The sequence below is a fragment of the Mustela putorius genome, unplaced genomic scaffold (genome assembly GCF_011764305.1).
Source record: "Mustela putorius furo isolate JIRA1106 unplaced genomic scaffold, ASM1176430v1.1 tig00003962_pilon_pilon_pilon, whole genome shotgun sequence".
NCBI classification, from domain to species: domain Eukaryota; kingdom Metazoa; phylum Chordata; class Mammalia; order Carnivora; family Mustelidae; genus Mustela; species Mustela putorius.
In genome coordinates, this window is record NW_025422106.1 from 2,546,054 (window position 1) to 2,564,031 (window position 17,978).

General features: G+C 44.0%; 1 protein-coding gene across 1 annotated transcript in view; it reads right to left on the reverse strand.

The window, feature by feature from the left end:
* Nucleotides 1-17,978, reverse strand: part of SKAP1 (src kinase associated phosphoprotein 1) — a 280,423-nt gene that overhangs the window by 28,729 nt on the left and 233,716 nt on the right. Inside the window, exons 7-10 of the mRNA XM_004764740.3 lie at nt 16,680-16,804; nt 13,526-13,589; nt 11,252-11,443; nt 3,040-3,090 (exon numbers count right to left, since the gene is read on the reverse strand). Coding sequence (XP_004764797.1) covers nt 3,040-3,090; nt 11,252-11,443; nt 13,526-13,589; nt 16,680-16,804 — 432 coding nt within the window. The remainder of the gene's footprint in view (nt 1-3,039; nt 3,091-11,251; nt 11,444-13,525; nt 13,590-16,679; nt 16,805-17,978) is intronic.

Below are 17,978 nucleotides of genomic sequence, written 5' to 3' on the forward strand. Positions count from 1 at the left end.
GTACGATCCTGACCTGGAGAACACTCACAGATCCTGATCTCGGTCTCCTCTGCTCTGCCGAAGGAGCGGAGCCAAAATGGGGCCAGAATTATAGCTGGTGGATGCTCACCTCCTGTTTGGTCTTGGGAAGCAGGTTTCAAAAAGCAAGAGCTGCAAAAACCTCTGTGTGTCCCTGTTTCTTTCATGGAATTGCTGCACTGGTGTGTGCGCTGACCCATGGAGAGGAGCCTCGGTGGAGGGAGTCATCGGTGCCCACATTTCTGTCCTGCAGAAATTACCGCTTCTCCGCTCCTTTTTGGTGGAGTTTGCCCACGGTTTTAGAGTGAAAACAACCAGTTCGGAGATCTTCCCTGGTCAGATATTTGGGGTGTCTACGGATGAGCTGTGCCTCCAGCCCCGCTTTTTATTCGACACGGCCGACCTGAGCCAGTGGCCGGGAGTTTTCATACAAACAGCATGGAACGGGTGTTCCTTTCGGTTACCTGGACGTTGCCCTCTCGTGACAGGGAAGGGAGATAAGCTCTCATCACGGAAGACTCTTAGTGTTAGACTGTTAGGCTGATGGGCTGCAATTTAGTGGGGATGTGAGGTGTTGAAGAGTCACTCATTAAAATAACCCTGTTACTAACAGTCACGCTGTAAAGTGAGCTCGCTATGGATTGAACAATCAATACTACAAGGCTCTGATAGATTTTCTAGGTAACAGAATAAAATAAAAGAAATTACATCTTACAGGGTCATTAACACCCAATGAGGATAAACTGAATTCCTCCCCACCGCCTTCTGGTAAGATCTAGCTGGGCTTTAGAAATGTTAGTAATTCTATCATGGGAGATCATAGCATTTCTGGGAACAAGATCCCTGGAAGAGTTCTGGAGATCAGTATGTGGATTTTAAAGGCAGTCATGATCCCAGGGTCCGCATCGAGCTCTCTGCCCCTCCGGGAGCCTGCCTCCCCCTCCCTCTCTCTCTGCCTGCCTCTCTGCCTACTTGTGATCTCTGTCTGTCAAAAAAATAAATAAAATCTTAAATATGCTAGCCATAGTATCTTCTAGGAGAATATTCCTGCCCCCTCACTCCCCCCACCCCAAACCCTGCCAAAGACACGTGACACTTGAGAAAAAAACGAAGTGAACCAAACTTGTGTAGTTTGTCTGTTCCATAAGAAAGCACATTGTCCTAGAGTTCCCTTTTATATGCCTTCAAGGGCCTGCCTACCCTTTCCTTGGACCTGTCTATTTTATAGTTATAAAGCTAAGTGATGACATTTGGGTGCTCCATATTTGTTGCCATTTCTATAGCTCCTTTGGAGAAAAGGAACTGTATAAATTCAATAAATAAATAAGTAAACACAAATAATAAAAATTCCTGCCTCAGATTCTGCAGAGAGAGCAAAAAGTCCTCTGTTTTTTAATCACTAAGTCACCAATCATTATAACTGGTGGGAAGTATAAACCATAGAAACATATTTAGAGCTCATCACACTTTAACACCTATTCTGGCGGCAGGAAACATAAGGAACAAAAGGTGGTTTTTTTTGTTGTTGTTGTTGGTTTTTTTTTTTTTTTTTAACTTACTTGAAATAGAGCTGTTGGAACATTTAAGAATTAAATCTCCCCTCCCCACCCTCCCCCCACCCAAGATAGAACCTTAGAAAGAAACTGAAAGAAGAAATGTGATGAGGGAGGAGTCTGAAACTGAATTTTAGACCCTTGCCAGAGACTGCTGCTTCCGGAATGGAATTTACTATAAAGCTGGCCACAGGAAGTTTATAGTTACCCCACTCAAGCTGTTCATATGAAGTGTTTCTTTCCTGCACTGGTGATGGAAGTTGGTTGGGACATAGTTTGGTCAGAAAACAGATTTGCTATTGCAATTCTGCACAGCGAGTAGGAAACAGCAGAAATATGTTTCAGGATGGACTTCATTATATGGGCTCATTGTTACGAGGTGGTAGCTATGCTAATCCTGGAAAAATACTCGTGCCAGTTCTTTCTTTCTTTTTCTCCTGCTACGGCACCTGACTTCTGATGATGCCTCTTCTCCCTGGAAGGAGTTGGGCACTGAAGAAGTTAGGTCCTTCACTAAAGCTCTTAGATATTCGCCTCCCACAGAGCACAAACCTTAGGGGTAGGGGGACATGCTGAGGTCGAAGAGAGAGAAGAAACAGCAAAAGATGGGAAGAGGAGGAGAATGGGAAAAGGAAGGGCCAAGGGAATGGGGAGGGACCAGGGAGGGAGGGTTGGGATGAACTCCTAGGCTTAAGACTTTCATAGAATCTCTAAGAAAAAAAATCAGCTAGTATTTATATCAGCCACAGTTTAGGTTCTGCTGATGGGATGAATGTCCTTGAGGTGGTCCATGCAATTCATATTCCTTCACCGACAAGGATGGAATAGGTCCTTGGTCCACTTAAAGAGGCTTTGGAGGGGCATCTGACCTTAGAAAAGGATAGGTTCACTAACTGCCTGAAGCATGGCTAACAGTCTGGGATGAATAAGATGCAATCTTGTATTCAACAAACCTGTTACATATTCATTTCCAAATGTGCCTGGAATCAAACCAGGCCATCAGAAGTCAGCATCACAGAGCAGTTCTATCTTTCACCCCACGTTCACTTTTCAGATCTGACACATTTCCATTCCCCTCTGAACTTGCAATCTCCGGGCCTCTCGGAGAGGAGACATTTCCATTCTTTCCATTCTCAATCCTCTGATCTCTTAGAGATGAGGCAATTCTATTTTCACTGTACTGATTTAGGAAATACTGATAGGAAAAAATAAATATCTGGTTTGGTTTCCTACCCTCTCTAGGATAAATCTTAGCGGTTCTGGGAACATTAATTAAGGTGAGTGGCTGCTTTGAAGGTTGAGATATTTCCCTATCCCGTCATCTTCTCTGGGGCTTTCGGGGTCAACACACCAGCAGCCTCTTAATTAGTGAGCCCGGTAATGTTTGTAGTCTGAAGAAAGGTGCCATCTCTAGTCAGAAGCCGGAACATCCTACCCAGTGCCTGTATATTTGGGGAAGCTCTCTTACCTCCTTTACGTGGAGTGCCGTTCTCATCCTCTTCTAGGTCACGCTCTTCCTCTGAGGGGATAAACATGATCAGCATTAGCGATTAGTGGTTGCTGGTCTCATGTTCTTTATACTGGTGGGTCTTTTTTCTCAGAGCTCATCATGCTCTTTTCAAGGCAATAATTGTTCTTTTTTTTTTTTTTTTTTTTCCTTAAATCATCTCACATCTTCAAATGGGCCCTCTGCTTCCCTCCCCATTCATTCACTCATAAATGTTTTCAAGCGTTTACTATCTTCAAGACGCTACACTAGCAACTGGAGATGCAACAATGGACAAGCCTGGCAAGGTCCCTGCCCTTGTGGAGTTTTCAGTCCACTGGATCATTTACTGAGGCACCTATTCCTAGAATCGTGATCCTTTCTTTCAAGCTCTATTTCTCCTTTCCTTCTAGAATTCTCTTCTAAATGTACTGTGTCTATGTAAGCATCCAGAGTTATGGTGTATACGTGTGTGTGTGTGTGTGTGTGTGTGTGTGTCTAAGCATGTGTTTAAATCCTCCATGATTAATTAGTCCTTAATGTATCAAGTTTTGTTCAGCTGTAGCAGAAGCTGGTCATGTAGGTAATTTTATGTTCCTAGTACTTGAGGGTTGTAGTTATCTTTTTACTGTTGTGATTCAGGCGGCCTTGTTCATTAGAGTGTAAGCTCCTGAAGGCAGTTGGAATGGTCTTTTAATTAATTGCTGCAGGCACACAATGGGTTCTAAGTCAGTGCTATTGTCTAACTCCAATCGAGTGTTTAGATGGTCAAAGTCACAACATGATTGGCCCGTTTCTTACCCTCATTAACATGTTTCATCTCAGACTTCATACTACAGGATAACGTCGGAATTGAGCCTTTATAAAGAAAGCGTGAGTACCAGAATCATAGCCATTTTATATGAATCAAAAGCCATTTTATATGTGGAGTAAGATGAGAAAAACACATAGTTGTTGTTCTACTTTTCATAATTTCTGTGCATCCCGTTCCCCCACATACACAATAAATGGGGTATAATAAGCAATATTCTGAGGATTGAATACTTAAGTGTTTTTTGGTCCACATTTACTTTCTCTTCCTGGGTCTTGGGGCACTCACTTGGCTTATTTCCCCATCGTTATGACACTAAATGAAACTTTTGAGGAGATATCCTAGGGACAGTTCCTTTTTTTTTTTTTTTAAATGTAAGTTTTATAAAGGAATATGAATTCTGGTATGTCAGCATGGAGGAAGTAAACTCTGAGCTCATAAGTAAGAAGAAACAGCACAACCATATGTTAGAGCACTATAGAACATTAACACTTTGTTAATCGATTTCACATACAAAATGATATAATTTTCCTGCAAAAATAAAAATTAAGGGATTGATATTCTGGGGAAATGAGTCATATGTCACCCAGATTTAAAAAAAATCATATATCTAATATATATTTGCCTTACAAGAGTCTGTGGGGAAAGATCTCAACTCTTCTTACCTTCATGTATGGCCTCACAGCACAGCAGTTCCTACTTACCACCTGTAGTGCTCCCCACCCCCCACCATGAGGAATAAAGATGTGAGATAATGGAGGAGTGAAATCAAATATCGGAAATAGACTTGCTGAAATAAATCACGTTAAACACCATTCTTTGCACATTGTCTTCCTGTTACTTGCCCACTTCTTCCTTGCTCTGTCCTGATGCTTCTCCTTTTTGACATGGGACGGATTTCACAGGATTGAAAACACTAAAAGAAGAGTTGGTATGGCCTCGGTTTTAGAGATACCCAATAATTTGGACAGGGAGCATCGCTTCTGCTGATACCAAACAACTCAGTCACAAAGACCAACAATTTCCTGTGCTTAGGCACTTTTGCAGAGACGGTTTATTCTACCTCTGCTGTCTGTGCACAGATGTCTCTTCCTCCCAATTCTAATCAATGTAAATTGGGTCAGATCTCCGCTGTGAATTACAAATTGGATCCGAAGTTGGAGGGTCACTGTGCCTGCGACTCCACCTCCTTCCCACCACCATTAGATGGGAAACTACACCAAAGATCTTTTCTAAATAAATCAGACTTTATTGTAAAACTCGGCCACTGACGAGACATAACCTCATTAGCATTGATTTTAAAATAAATTATTGAAAGTGGCTTGCCTGCTCTTTGCATTTGTAAAATAGGAGAATGTAAATGTATTTGCAATGATAAAAATAAAAACTAAACTTGATTCCTTTATCCTTTCAGGCAACAGCACTTAATTTAGGCATGGTACAAAAATGGGAAAAATAAAAATCTGTTCTATGCTGTTCAATTCCAGACCAGATACTCTGATTACCACTGCGCCTGTGGAGTCACCTAGAAGGAAAGCAGAACACTGGCCATAGGTCTTATATATCATTCACCACCATTACTGAGCTCTTCCGTGATGGATGTGAAGAGGGAAGCTCTAATGCCCACATCTGTTCTTCCTGACGTTGACCTTCCCGGGTGGCTGAAAGTGGGCTCAAGTCAAGAAGCCTAGCTACGGGTGCGAGAGGCTGGGTGCTGTGCCTTTGAAAGTGTGAGTACGGAGGTACCATGGAGAGTATGAAGGCACTGCTCTCCAAGCTGGTGGGAAAGGCAGCGGCTCTCGGCACCTTCCCAGCGGCAGAGAGCACAATACAGAGAGGCAGACGCTCTACCTCGGATCCTTCGATGAGATCAAACTGGCATCTTTCAAACTCCAAAGTCGAGAAAACCAATCACGTGACAACAGAAAGAAATGTCTCTTTGCTCAAGAAAGAGGGCGGGTTAAACAGCTAGATTTCTCTCTCTCTCTCTCTTCCTTTTTTCATCTGTGAAATGAACCTTCCAATTTAAAGAGATTATTTTGAAAAACATTTTTTTTCTTTAGGCTAAAGAGCTTGTTGAACTTCTTTATAAGAATATTATTAGGCATTTTAGCATTACACCTCCTGGAATACATCTTCATTTAAGAGAGAATTAAAATTTATGTGCTAGCTCAACTTTAAACAGTAATAGATTATAATGGTCCTCGCTCCTAACAGGGCATAGGGGACCCCAACCTTACATAGGTTTTAAACAAATTAACCTCTAAAGATTACTGTCCACTTATTACATTAAATGCTCTACTTGATTCCCAAATATCTCATCTCAACTGGGAAAACAGTTGAGGAAGATTCTGTGAGCTGTGCGAACATGTGAGAGAACCACGGGGCATCACAAATGAGCCTCAGTATCCAGAGAGTTGATTTCAATCAACACTCTTGGCACAATGTCAGGGACACTAATGAGAGGCTGAAAGGAACAGGACACTGACTCCATGGCGGAAACACGGAGAGGAGCCAGCTTCCCATGACATCTCTGGCATCGGCTGGACTGAGAACAACGCTGGAAAAAATGACTGGATCCGAAAGAGGGAAATCACTTCCCCCAAACAAAGCAAGGTGACAGAAGCTTTAAAAAAAAAAAAAAAAAGCCACATGTATCAACGTGCAACCAGATGTCAAGGTGCTCTGGTGACAGATGCAACAGAAATGCAGATAGACTCGGAGTAGGAGACCGCACGCGGGAAAGCGGAAACGGAAGGCGCTCCACAGCAGGCGCAGATACGCCATAAATCTGTGGAGCCTACAGCCCCTCTTCAGACAACGCGGAAAATACGAGCAAGATGCTAATAACACACTTAATCCTCTGTTGTGTAGTTTTTAATCTCAACTGTTGCCTCAGAATATTTGCATCCTCTCTCTGTGGCATGGGCCTTGACGTACACGATATTAAATCCAATTTGTGCTAACCGCAACACTTGGAATGCGCTGAATTTCATTTCACAAATAATAATTGAGCACCTACTAATGGGAGGAGAAAGGCCTGAATGCAAGTCACCGTTGGAAGGGCTGGAACGGAGCTCGGTTCCGCTCCCGTGTCTGGGAGGGCGTCACTCAGGAGCCAGGATTGAGCGGAAGGCGTAGGGTTTCACGGGCCGAGCTCAGGGAGGAGGTTCTGGGTGAAAAAAGCCCCAGCACGATTCTGGCTCTGGCGCTGGCCAAACAGCACCTTGTGGCCGGGGCCCAGGGTGCGTGGGAATGAGAGACAGAAAGAGCCAGGAAGCTCGGGTTGCTTTTCCGTGAAACTGAAAATCCCTTTCTTCATCAACTTTTGTGTTTTTGGTGTCTGTATTTTTCTTTCCTTGGACCTACTCTCGTCATTTCTTCTTCCTGTGGGTCTGGGCAACAGTTAAGGGGGGGAAACAATTCCACAGAATGCTTGTTTCCATTTGACTCAAATTTAAAAAACAAAAACAAAAACCACCACCCCGTTATATGCTTTATTATAAGGCAATCTGGTTTCTGGGTCTGTAATAAGCCTCCGGGGCAGTGTGGGCAGCAACGGAATGCGCACAGAAATTCCTGGGGAGAACTCATTGTCTCGCTTCCCGTTTGCTCTCCCAAAATGTCTCCGGAGGACACAGCCAGATCTGGTTGTCACTGCAGCTGCGACAAGGCCCCAGTTAAAGCCTTAATGGTCTCAGGCGCCTTGCTGGATTCCAGCTTTGAGGCCCCAGACAAAGTGAAACCTGATAAAAGTTGTCCTTTTATGGAATACTGAATCACAAAACTGGGCCTGTGCTAGCCTATAAAATAATTTCCAGGGAGGGGTGAGAGAGAGCTCAGGAAAGCCTCCCATCTTCCGCAGATTGCCTTGGCATTTCTTTGTGGTAGTTCCCTATAGTTTAATCTACTGCAAATGAGATCTTAAAAATCAAGGGCCCCCATATGCTCAACACGGTTGTTCAGAAATCCCACCGGATACCAACCTTGAAACCATATTACCCAGGACTAACATTTTTGTGGTCTTGGCTGAAAACCTCAAGTGCTCTGGTTTTCCCTCATGGGAAGGACAGTGCCAGCCACGTAGCAAGTGCTAATTATCCCATGATCAATGGGAAGTAGTGCATTTAATTTGATGACCCATACATTATTTTGACTGGAAAAAACATTTTTGTATTGACTTGGTATGTGTTACAAGCACTTTTCTGGGTACCAGGAAGACCAGTGATATTCTATTCTGGAAGGGAGATCTCACTTACATGGCCTTCCCAAAGAGACCATGAAGCTTGTGTAGACCCCAGTCCAAAGAGGAAGGAGTAGCGGAACCATCAGGGCTAAGTATTCTCTGCAAAGCACATTTACCTGTTTTAATGAAACAAGTGTTGAAACCCCAAGTCATTTGACTTTTGATGGGTATGCAGTGTTAGCACAATTCAACGTTACTGTTGGCCATCCCTCCACCCAGCACCTGTCCTTGCAGTAAACACGGCCTTGAGCAGAAGGTGCGCTCCACGTTCCATCTGCTCAGGATTTTCAATTTTACCTGCTGCATACATAGAGCTGGAAATGTCCAACTGGACTGTCTCAGGTTTGGTTGGTGGAGGCGGGGAACTAGCCATCCCTCAATTTTTCAAGGAGGTAACGCTTCCTATTTAAACACCACCAAATTACTAACAGCCTGCATTTATTGAGTACTCATTGTATGCCAGAGTATCTGTTCTAAGTGCTTTACACACTCCAGTTCTAGGCTTCTCACACCATCCCTCTACGACAAGAACTACTGTTATCCCCATTGGACAGGTGGGAAAAAAAATCAGACACACACAGAGGGCAAATCACTTGCTCAAGGTCTCACAGCTAGCAGATGGCCGAGCAGGTCCGTTCTGACTCAGGGCCAGCACTTTCATCTGCAGGACCTGTGCTGCTGCTCGGGAGATCTGGTGAGACAGCAGCAGAGGTAGGCAATGTCAGCTGCCCTCACATTCCCTTTCGGTTCCTCCAGGGCTGGTACTGTGGCACATGTATAGTGAACAGAAGATTCCAGAAGCTGGGTGGCATCGCTGGGAAGCTGGAGAATGGAGACTCGGGGCTGAAATATTCTTATCATCATTAAATGCCAATACAACCCAGCTCCAATGCTGTCTCTCAAAACTGTGATGGATAGGTGGTTCTTTTCAGGAAAGAACATGTTCGCAGGGAGCAGCACTGTCCTTTGGAAACATATAAGCTAGTTAGCTGCAGGTTCCTTAGCCTAAAAAAAGAGACTCCTGCTCTCCTGCAGTATGGCCTTCCCCACTTTCAGGGGACAGCTGCTGTGAGTATAGGTGAAGTGGCTTTCCTCGGGAAAGCAGGTCGGTGTCCATGCCTTCAGAGTCCACTCGGATAATCTGAACTGGTGCGAAGTTCGGAAGCATGTCCTGGGACCTTTGGCCGTCCCGGGATGGCCGAAGGTAGGAGTTGAGGGAGCAAAGGAAAGATGGTCGTTGAGAACCCAATCCTGCATTCTGACCCATCATCTGGGGTAAGGTGATGGTCTCAAACTCATCTTATTTCCTGAGGCTCCTTTGCTCTTGGCTCTGAGCAACAGCCCCCTCCTCTCTGGTTCCTCCAAGAACTAAACCTGGCGCATGGAAAGGCCCTTCTTTGCTCCCCAGAGGGCTGAGTGGTTCAGTGAGGCTTTCCCAGAGCGCTCTTCCACAGCTGTAACCCAAAGTGGAGTGTCGCCCGGATATCTCCCCCCATCCCCCTTAGATGGGACTGAGTGGAATGTGAGCTCCCTAAGAAGATTCTGGCCAAGTTGGGGAGTACATCTCCTTTTAGGGAGTGTTGTGAATTAGATCCATTTCTGCACCCTGCTGTTGCAATGGAGCAGACTGTGAAAGGGAAGATTCTCAGAGGAGCTGTGTTTTAATGTAGCAATTTGATTCAATTTTCCACTCTATAAAATTACCCATCACTGCTCGTTGCTTTCTAACAGACACCTTCACTCTTAATTTAACAATCCTATCGAATTCTGCCAGGGAAATTGGAAAAATTTATCACCTGTGAAATTTTATTTTCCTTTGGTTGTATCTGTTTTTGTAAAACTTCATTAACGACGATGACTTGCTGAGGAAATTATCATTTTTTTTTTAACTTCAGACACAAGAAATGGCTCGACCTCAACCAAGATATCATTTGCATAATAAAACACAACAAAAAGGCTCGGGAAGTTGGGACTGGCAGAGGCTGGGAGTGCTAGGAGAAGAAGCAGGCTCTCCCGGGTGTGTGGGGAGGTGGGCGAGGTCCTCAGCAAGAAGGAGACAGGGGGCCGGCAGCCTGGCTCCTTGGCTTAGGAAGCAATGATGTGGCTCTCCCCCTCCACCTCTCCCCCCAAAGGGAAAGACAACTGCAGCAATGACAGGGTTGGACGCTCATCTTAAAAAGCCTTGAAATGCAAGTTGCTCACTGACCCGGCTTTTAAGCAGCCAGTCCTGTCTTTAGGGGCCTGAATGTTAGGTTCACCTTAGTTCCTAAGTTCATCTGGGATCCAGGTTTAAATTGCTATAAATTCTGGCTTAACTCGAATTTCTCAGCAGAGCACTGAACTCCTGGCAGATTTCCACAGGAGCGATCTTTCTGAATGGACTTGAAGATTCAGCATTCCTGTGGTCTAACTACCTCCCAATTAAAAGGCTCAGGCTTCGGTTTTCCACAGTCTGACCCCCACTGTGCTCTGCGCCGTTCAACAGCTGCTGTTGTTCCCGCAAGAAGGGGCTATGCGGAGGCAGTGATGACTCTACATTTTTTTGAGCTGCCAGTTATCAAGCCCCTGGAGGAAGGGAAATCTGTACATGGGCCTGCTGTAATGGCGGGCAGAGGAAACGGGCGCATGTGTGACAGAGGCGATGACATTTGTGGCACGTCTGAACTGGGTACTGAGGAATTGTGCTCTGTCAGGGTCTTGGGTTACTGACAAGGTTTCTCAGCACCTACTTGTATTCCTTTAGGCTTTTCACAACCATCATCATTTGAGGCGACTTTATATCACTCTCACATTTACACAGAAAAGAAGTTGAAACTGGAGAGTTCTGATGACCCACCTTGAGATCCAGAGTAAACCTGTGAAGGCCAACATGAGTAGCCTTGACTCTTCCACTTTGTCAATATAGATAATAAGTTACTTCATATGACAAAGGTGAAAGACACGCTCTGATCACTTCATCTTGCTCCCAGAGCAAGGGAGAACTTTTGTACTGGGAATTTCAGAACCTCCATGTAAGTTTCCCCGTGTTCTCTTCTTCAGAGATCTGGCTTCCTCTCGAGGTTTTAAACTTACATTCTTCCACCAGGTCAAGGATTTCTGAAACTAATAGAAGATAATCAGAAGATAACATTCCTCACCTGGTAAGACTTCATAAATATCTTCTTCTCTCTCCTTTGTGGGCTCTTTTAGCCCTGCACTCCCAGGCAAGATGACAGGTCTGCACTGGGAACCAGAATTTGGGGCATCGAAACCATCAATATCATCATACGTCTCTTCCTCTTCCTCCTCTTCCTCCTCCTCTTCACACGGAATGGTAAAGGAGCTCAGATCTGCCAGGGTAGAGATGAGAAATGTATCAACATGAGGAGAAAAAAGGAAAGAATAAGGCAGGGAAGGAAAGAGGGAGAAGGAGGAGAAGGGATGAGAATAAAATATGTCAAAAGAAAATGAAACGCTAGGTTAAGTGCTGTTATTTCTAATGTGAGCCTTGGTGCCAGGAAATTTACAGAAAAGGCCAGACTAGCACTGTGTCAGGTTTAAACCATCAACATAAATCCTTCCTTGCAATAAAACTTGATCAGGATGAAGCAGCTCAGCAAAGTAGGAGGGTGCGAACGAGCACATGAGGCAAAGGGACAAGGATAAGTCCAGAAGAGGAGATGCCAGTGCGCAGTGCACTGTTTGCTACGTAGAGGAAGGGCGAGGGATGGCCTGTGGCTCCCCAGGCTGCACAGAGCCCAGGGAGTGATGGTGGCTCCCGGAGGGTAGCCGAGTTGTCAGAAGCTCGTCCCTCGCATAGTCTCACTGCAGAATGTTGGACAAGTTTGTTTGTAAAGAGAAAAATGGTCAAGAGTGGACCAGGAAGAGAAAGTGAGATTCAGAAAAATTTAACGGTCGTGCGAGACCACATGGAACGGCCGAGGTGTGTGGTTACCATGTCCTTTTGCAACCATGCAGTCTGGCGGACCTCAAAGTGGGTCATGGTGGAGAGGATGTTGAGCCATTCCAGCACTAGGGAGCACAGGGCAGGAGAGGGAGATTGGTTTTTTATTTTAATGGGGAGCTGGGAAGGTTTGCTCTCAGACGTCTAGTACAGAAGCCTCTCTGAAACCCTGCAAGGGGCCTCCGCAGGATGGGCGAGTGCCGTTGGGGTCCTCTGGGGGAGGCATGGATGGAGAGACATTTGATGTTCATTTCAAAACACAATAAAACTGTTTGGCTTGATTAGGCATTTAATAAAGATTTTGCAACAATCTTCATTGGAATTCTGGTGCCACCTCGTATGAGGAAGGGATCAAAGACACATTTGTGGCTTAAACCATATGTTATTATTTTGTTTGTTTTAAAATAAAATGGAATGAATAATTTCTTCAATGTGGGATTCTGAAAGTACCACAGGGTACAGCTCAATAAAGCTGCTTTGAGTTTTATTGAGGTTTACACACTTAGGGGTATATTACACGCATAAATCCACGGCACCTAGATGAGAGTGTACCCTGTAGTCTTGCCATCAATGTTCCTGTTTGCTTAGTTCCAGTCTATTATACGTGATGCTCTTGGTAGATGCAATAGTTTGTTTTTGTGATAGCAAAGGCATAAACTGAGCAAAATAGGCAATTCTTGTAATTAAAGCTCTGGTGCTTCCTTCTTTTTATCTACAATAAAACCTTATAGCAGAATAAAAAAAAAAAACCAGAGACGAAAAGGCTTGGTGTTTTTAGGCTGGTGTGCTTCTCCCTGGGTCTTGGGCTGGGTGCAGCATTGGCGCTTCTGTCTATCTACAGCAGCAGGGTCCTTCCATGATGGTCTAGCATGGGTTATCTGATGCCAAGTGACAGACTCAGGTTGGCTGCTTCTACCTGCCAGGCCACTCCCAGATGAGTCTTTCCGGGCCACTGTCACTGCTGTGCCTACTGGCTGGCCAGCAGAGGGTACTCTAGGAGCGGTCATTCAACATCTTCAGGCAGGACTCTTCCCATCCCAAAGCAAGGGACATTTTACTGTGGTTTGGGAAAGAAGAGTTTGCTTGATGATACTTAATACTTAATACCTTGATACTTCCTGCTGAGTTTCAAACAAGAAGATTCGGGGCCTAAACTGCACGTAGGTGACTTCACATTTGATATAATGGATTTCCTTTCCAGAACATAAGGGTTTGGAAGACACCAAATTGAGCTGAGCTAGTTTTCAGAAGCTCCTTTTCTAGTGATTACGAATACTACAGAGGTCTTCTCTAGGTTGATGGTTTCTCTATCTTCTGATTCATACATGGTACTATTTGTGTTACAAGGGATGGTAGGAGGGAGAACAAATACAATACAAAATACAATTGAAGTTTGGGATTATATTTACACAGTATAACTTCAACTGCAAATCTATGCAAGTGTTGTTTCGGTAATAAGGATACTTACCCTTTAACAAGAAACTGATTTGATCCACCCAGTCCCTGGCTTCGGCTGGATTGGCAGCTGTAAACTAGAGAAAAATTAGTGAATTAATTTATCACCTTCATGAATTCACAAAGTTTCCATGAATCCTACAAGTAGTTTTTTTTTTTAAAGATTTTATTTATTTATTTGACAGGCAGAGATCACAAGTAGGCAGAGAGACAGGCAGAGAGAGGCGGGGAAGCAGGCTCCCTGCTGAGCAGAGAGCCCGATGCGGGACTCGATCCCAGGACCCTGAGATCACAACCCGAGCCGAAGGCAGCGGCTTAACCCACTGAGCCACCCAGGCACCCAGCCTACAAGTGGGTTTAAAGAGAAGAGCCTTGGGCATCAAGCTGCAGAGTCAGGTTGAAAGCTGAGGATTCTGTCTGCTTAATATTTAGAAAACAAGAATCAAAATCGTACTCGAAGTGATAGTTCTCGTCAGTCATTCTGTACACCCAGCGCGGACTGCTCTGAGTCCAGACGTTCACGTTCACATGCATTCAGTTGATTATCCACGCACTCATCAGGCATTTTTTGGAGAAACGTTTACAGAAAAAAAAAAAAAGCAAACCCAAAGTCTTGACTTTAAAGAACAATGTATCAGTGATGGAGAAAAGATACACACTTGAGATGGGAACCTGTGAAATAGGTGCATTTGGGAAGAGCCAGGGGCTGAGAGAACACAGGAGCACCTTCTGTTGCCTGGAGCAAAGCCAGAGAAGCTGGTGCAAGTAATACTGTTTTGGTCGGATTATTTATTTATTTATTTGAAGGACAGAGATCACGAGTAGACAGAGAGGCAGGCAGAGAGAGAGGACGAAGCAGGCTCTCTGTTGGCCAGAGAGCCCGATGTGGGGCTTGATCCCAGGACCCCGGAATCATGACCTGAGCCAAAAGCAGAGGCTTTAACCCACTGAGCCACCCAGGCGCCCCTTGGTTAGATTTTAAAAGAGTTGGTGGAAAGGGCGTGGTGGGGGAACCATGTGCAGAAGATTAGGAAGGAGACCACTGTGTAGGGGAGAAGGTAGGCAGATGAGCTTGAGCGGAGAACAGTACCAGGTGATGCATGGATGCTGCGGGTCCGGCAGGAGATGGTGAAGGGGCTCTGACTGCTAGGATTTCAGACTTAAACTGTAGGCAATAGGAAACCACCGTTTTCCTATTTCCTAGGAAAAAACAGAATTTTCCTTTTTTTTAAAAAAAAAAGACAAACAGGGAGAGACAGAATTTTCCTGTTTTCTAGGAAAAGATGTGGGAGATTCTTTCAAGAGATGTGGCTAGGAGGGATTCGAAAAGGGAGAAGTTGGAGACAGAAGACCAGCTAGAAGGCTATTTCACTGGTCCTCTAGTGGTCGGGACAACTATTGTGATGGCTGTGGGAATAAGTAAGAAAGGGAGGATCCAAAGGATATTGTAGAGGAAGAATCCACAGACCATGATAATGACTTGGATTCAATGGGCCAAAGAAAAGAAGTAAACAAACTCTACATTCTGAGTCACAAAACAAGCCAGTCAAGCATCAAGCCTTAGTAATTTTTTATTTTAAATGAATCAACTTGAAATGACTGTTCCTGAAAAACATTTTTATTATCTGGCCGTTAGGGTAAGATAAAGATATGTGCTGTATAAGAAACCTAGATTCCTGCTTAATACTTATTAATAGACATTGTCATTCTCGATTTCTTAAAAACTCATTTCCATAAGAAATGTCTAAGGAAATTGATTTAGACTTGTCATATAAATTTTTATCTGAAGGAGGCACCGTCAATACTGAATAATAAAAATAACTTAGATACATGCCCAGTACACATCTGTCATATATATATGTGTATATATACACACACACACACACACACACACACGCACACACACACATCTATCTATCTATCTATCAATGAAGGACTCTCTAGAATGAAGTTTTTTTTTAATTAAAAAAAGTACCTTTTTTTGAAATTCCATATTGAAGACCTAGGTCATTTGATCAAAATGAGGTTTAAGATACTGTAGAAACATAAAAGGATAAGTACTGAGAAGCAACTGAAGAGTCCTAGGGTTACTTGAGTGGTTAATATTAACCTTATCATGTCCTTTCTCTTTTTTATGAGAAAATTTAGCTAAAATTTTTAGCTAAAATTTTTCCAAATTGTTTTAGCAAAACCATGGTAAGATAGAAATGACCAATAAGCAGGAAACAATATTAGTATGTGTGTGTATATACATGTACAAATATACTTTCGGAGAAAATCATGACATTCCCATAGTCAGAATTTTTAAAAAATTTCCTTAATTAATAAATGCTTTAGTTATATTACTTACTATATTATGTCAAAATATATAAAATGAACACAGTAAAGAATAAGCCTTTCCCACCCCAACCCTGGTATGCTTGTCCCTCCATTTATCACTGTTACTGCCATTAATCATTGTCTCCAATGTTTTAGGAGTCCTTCCAGAGATATACAATGTGTCTACACACAGGAAGATTATTTGGGATAGCAAGATGATTTTGGGAAAATAACTTATTTTTTATTCTATAACTTTTTTTTAAATTTTATTTTTATTTAACAGAGAGATCACAAGTAGTCAGAGAGGCAGGCAGAGAGAGAGGAGGAAGCAGGCCCCCTGCTGAGCAGAGAGCCGGATGCGGGGCTCGATCCCAGGACCCTGGGATCACGACCTGAGCTGAAGGCAGAGGCCCTAACCCACTGAGCCACCCAGGCGCCCCTATTTTTTATTCTAAAGTCAGAGTTTTCTTTTGCTGGGTTTCATGGAAGGAAGTAAAGATAGTTAAAAAAATAAAGAGAATGGGAATTGAAGGTGTGAAATCAGAGATGATGAATATGGAACTGGATTGTGTGCTCCCACAGACAAGACTCTGGAGTGAGATTGGGAAGCTGGGGGTGAGGGGCGGAAACCAACCAAAGGCAGTATCTGGGATGAAAGTGACCATAGAGAGGAGGAAGGAAGGCATCACAGAACAAAGGTGAAGACATGTCAAGAAAGAAAGGTCCTGGTAAGAAATGAGTAGGTGACAGAGAGAGGACGGAACCCAGCAGAGCATCCCTGGCTCACATGCAGCATGGAACAGAACTACAACACGAATGAGGACCATCATCTCCGCGGCTCATCCTACCTCATAGCTGCGCCTATCCTGGGAGGTGAGTTCAAAGCAGGATTCTTTCTTGGAATCTTTTCGCAGGTAGGGGGCCATCCGTACACTGTAGCCCTTAATGAGAAAGGTCCCCTTGGGCTGTTTGCCTGCAAGACAGGAAAGCTCCCTGTATCCCTAGAGAGATGCAACCACCAAGGGAAGGCATCTTCTCTGGAATGTAAGATAAAAGCACCGAAACAGCTGTTGCATCCCCGAGGAACCACAACAGTCAAGGAAAGATTATTAAGGAAGCTTAAGAAGAGGCTACCGTGACAGCGAGGCAGAGATCACTGCCAAGCTAGGGAAATGCAACATGAAAGGTTGTTTTGCCAAAAGAGTACAACAGAGACAGAGAATTTATTAGAATGTTAAGAGATCTATAATAACAGGAGGAAGGAATTATTACAGCAGGGAGAGTGTGGCTGTAAACATGAGGCTCTTGAAGGCTATTAGAGAACTGTAGCACATTATTATCAGGGCCAGCAGAGCTCACATTCGAGGGGAGGGACAGCAGCGCAGGGGGCGTGATGAGTTCCCGGGATCTCTTCCTCTGCCCTATGCAGCATTTGGGCTGGACTGCTCTCCCCCCTCCTGCTGGTCAGGTGGGAATTGGTGCTAGAGGGAGAATAATTAAAACTCAGTATTTTATCCCTCTTCCCAGAGGTCAAATTGGGAAGTAGCAGAGAAAGGGTAATTATCATTGGGCAATGAAGGAGGAGGAACAGGACTAAGGGAAGGAAAGAAGAGACAACTCTGCCTGTCACTACCTTTTTTTAAAAAAATAAACTAATAGGAACGGGAAAAGAGGGGCTGGTTCCCAGTGATCGTGTGTCCTCCTGGTGTGGTTCAGGCAGAACATACAGAGGAGGGGAACCACAGTGTCTGGGTGATGATTTGTGTCCTGTTATCATGTGCAATGGATTGCTTAATACGTGCTTTTTGAGGAGGATGAAAGGTGGCAGTGTGATGACAATATTAGGAAAAGAAAAGAAAAGAAAAGAAAAATACTCTATCTTTACCTGGTTGAGCTAAAAGAAACGCACAAACACTCTACACTTGCTAAGAAAAATGTCTTGGGCACAATAAGAAGTAACTGGTGAGAAGGGAGCCATGCAACAGTGCTTTTTGACACCAGAATCTTTTTTCTTAAAGTATCTCTCCTTGTTCTAACTGGCCACTAAAATGCTTTGTTGTTTCTTTGGTCACCAGGTTTTATTTCACCCTGACGGCAAAATGGTCCATAAAAGTCTCCAAGTCTCTCCCTCTCCTACTCTCTCACCT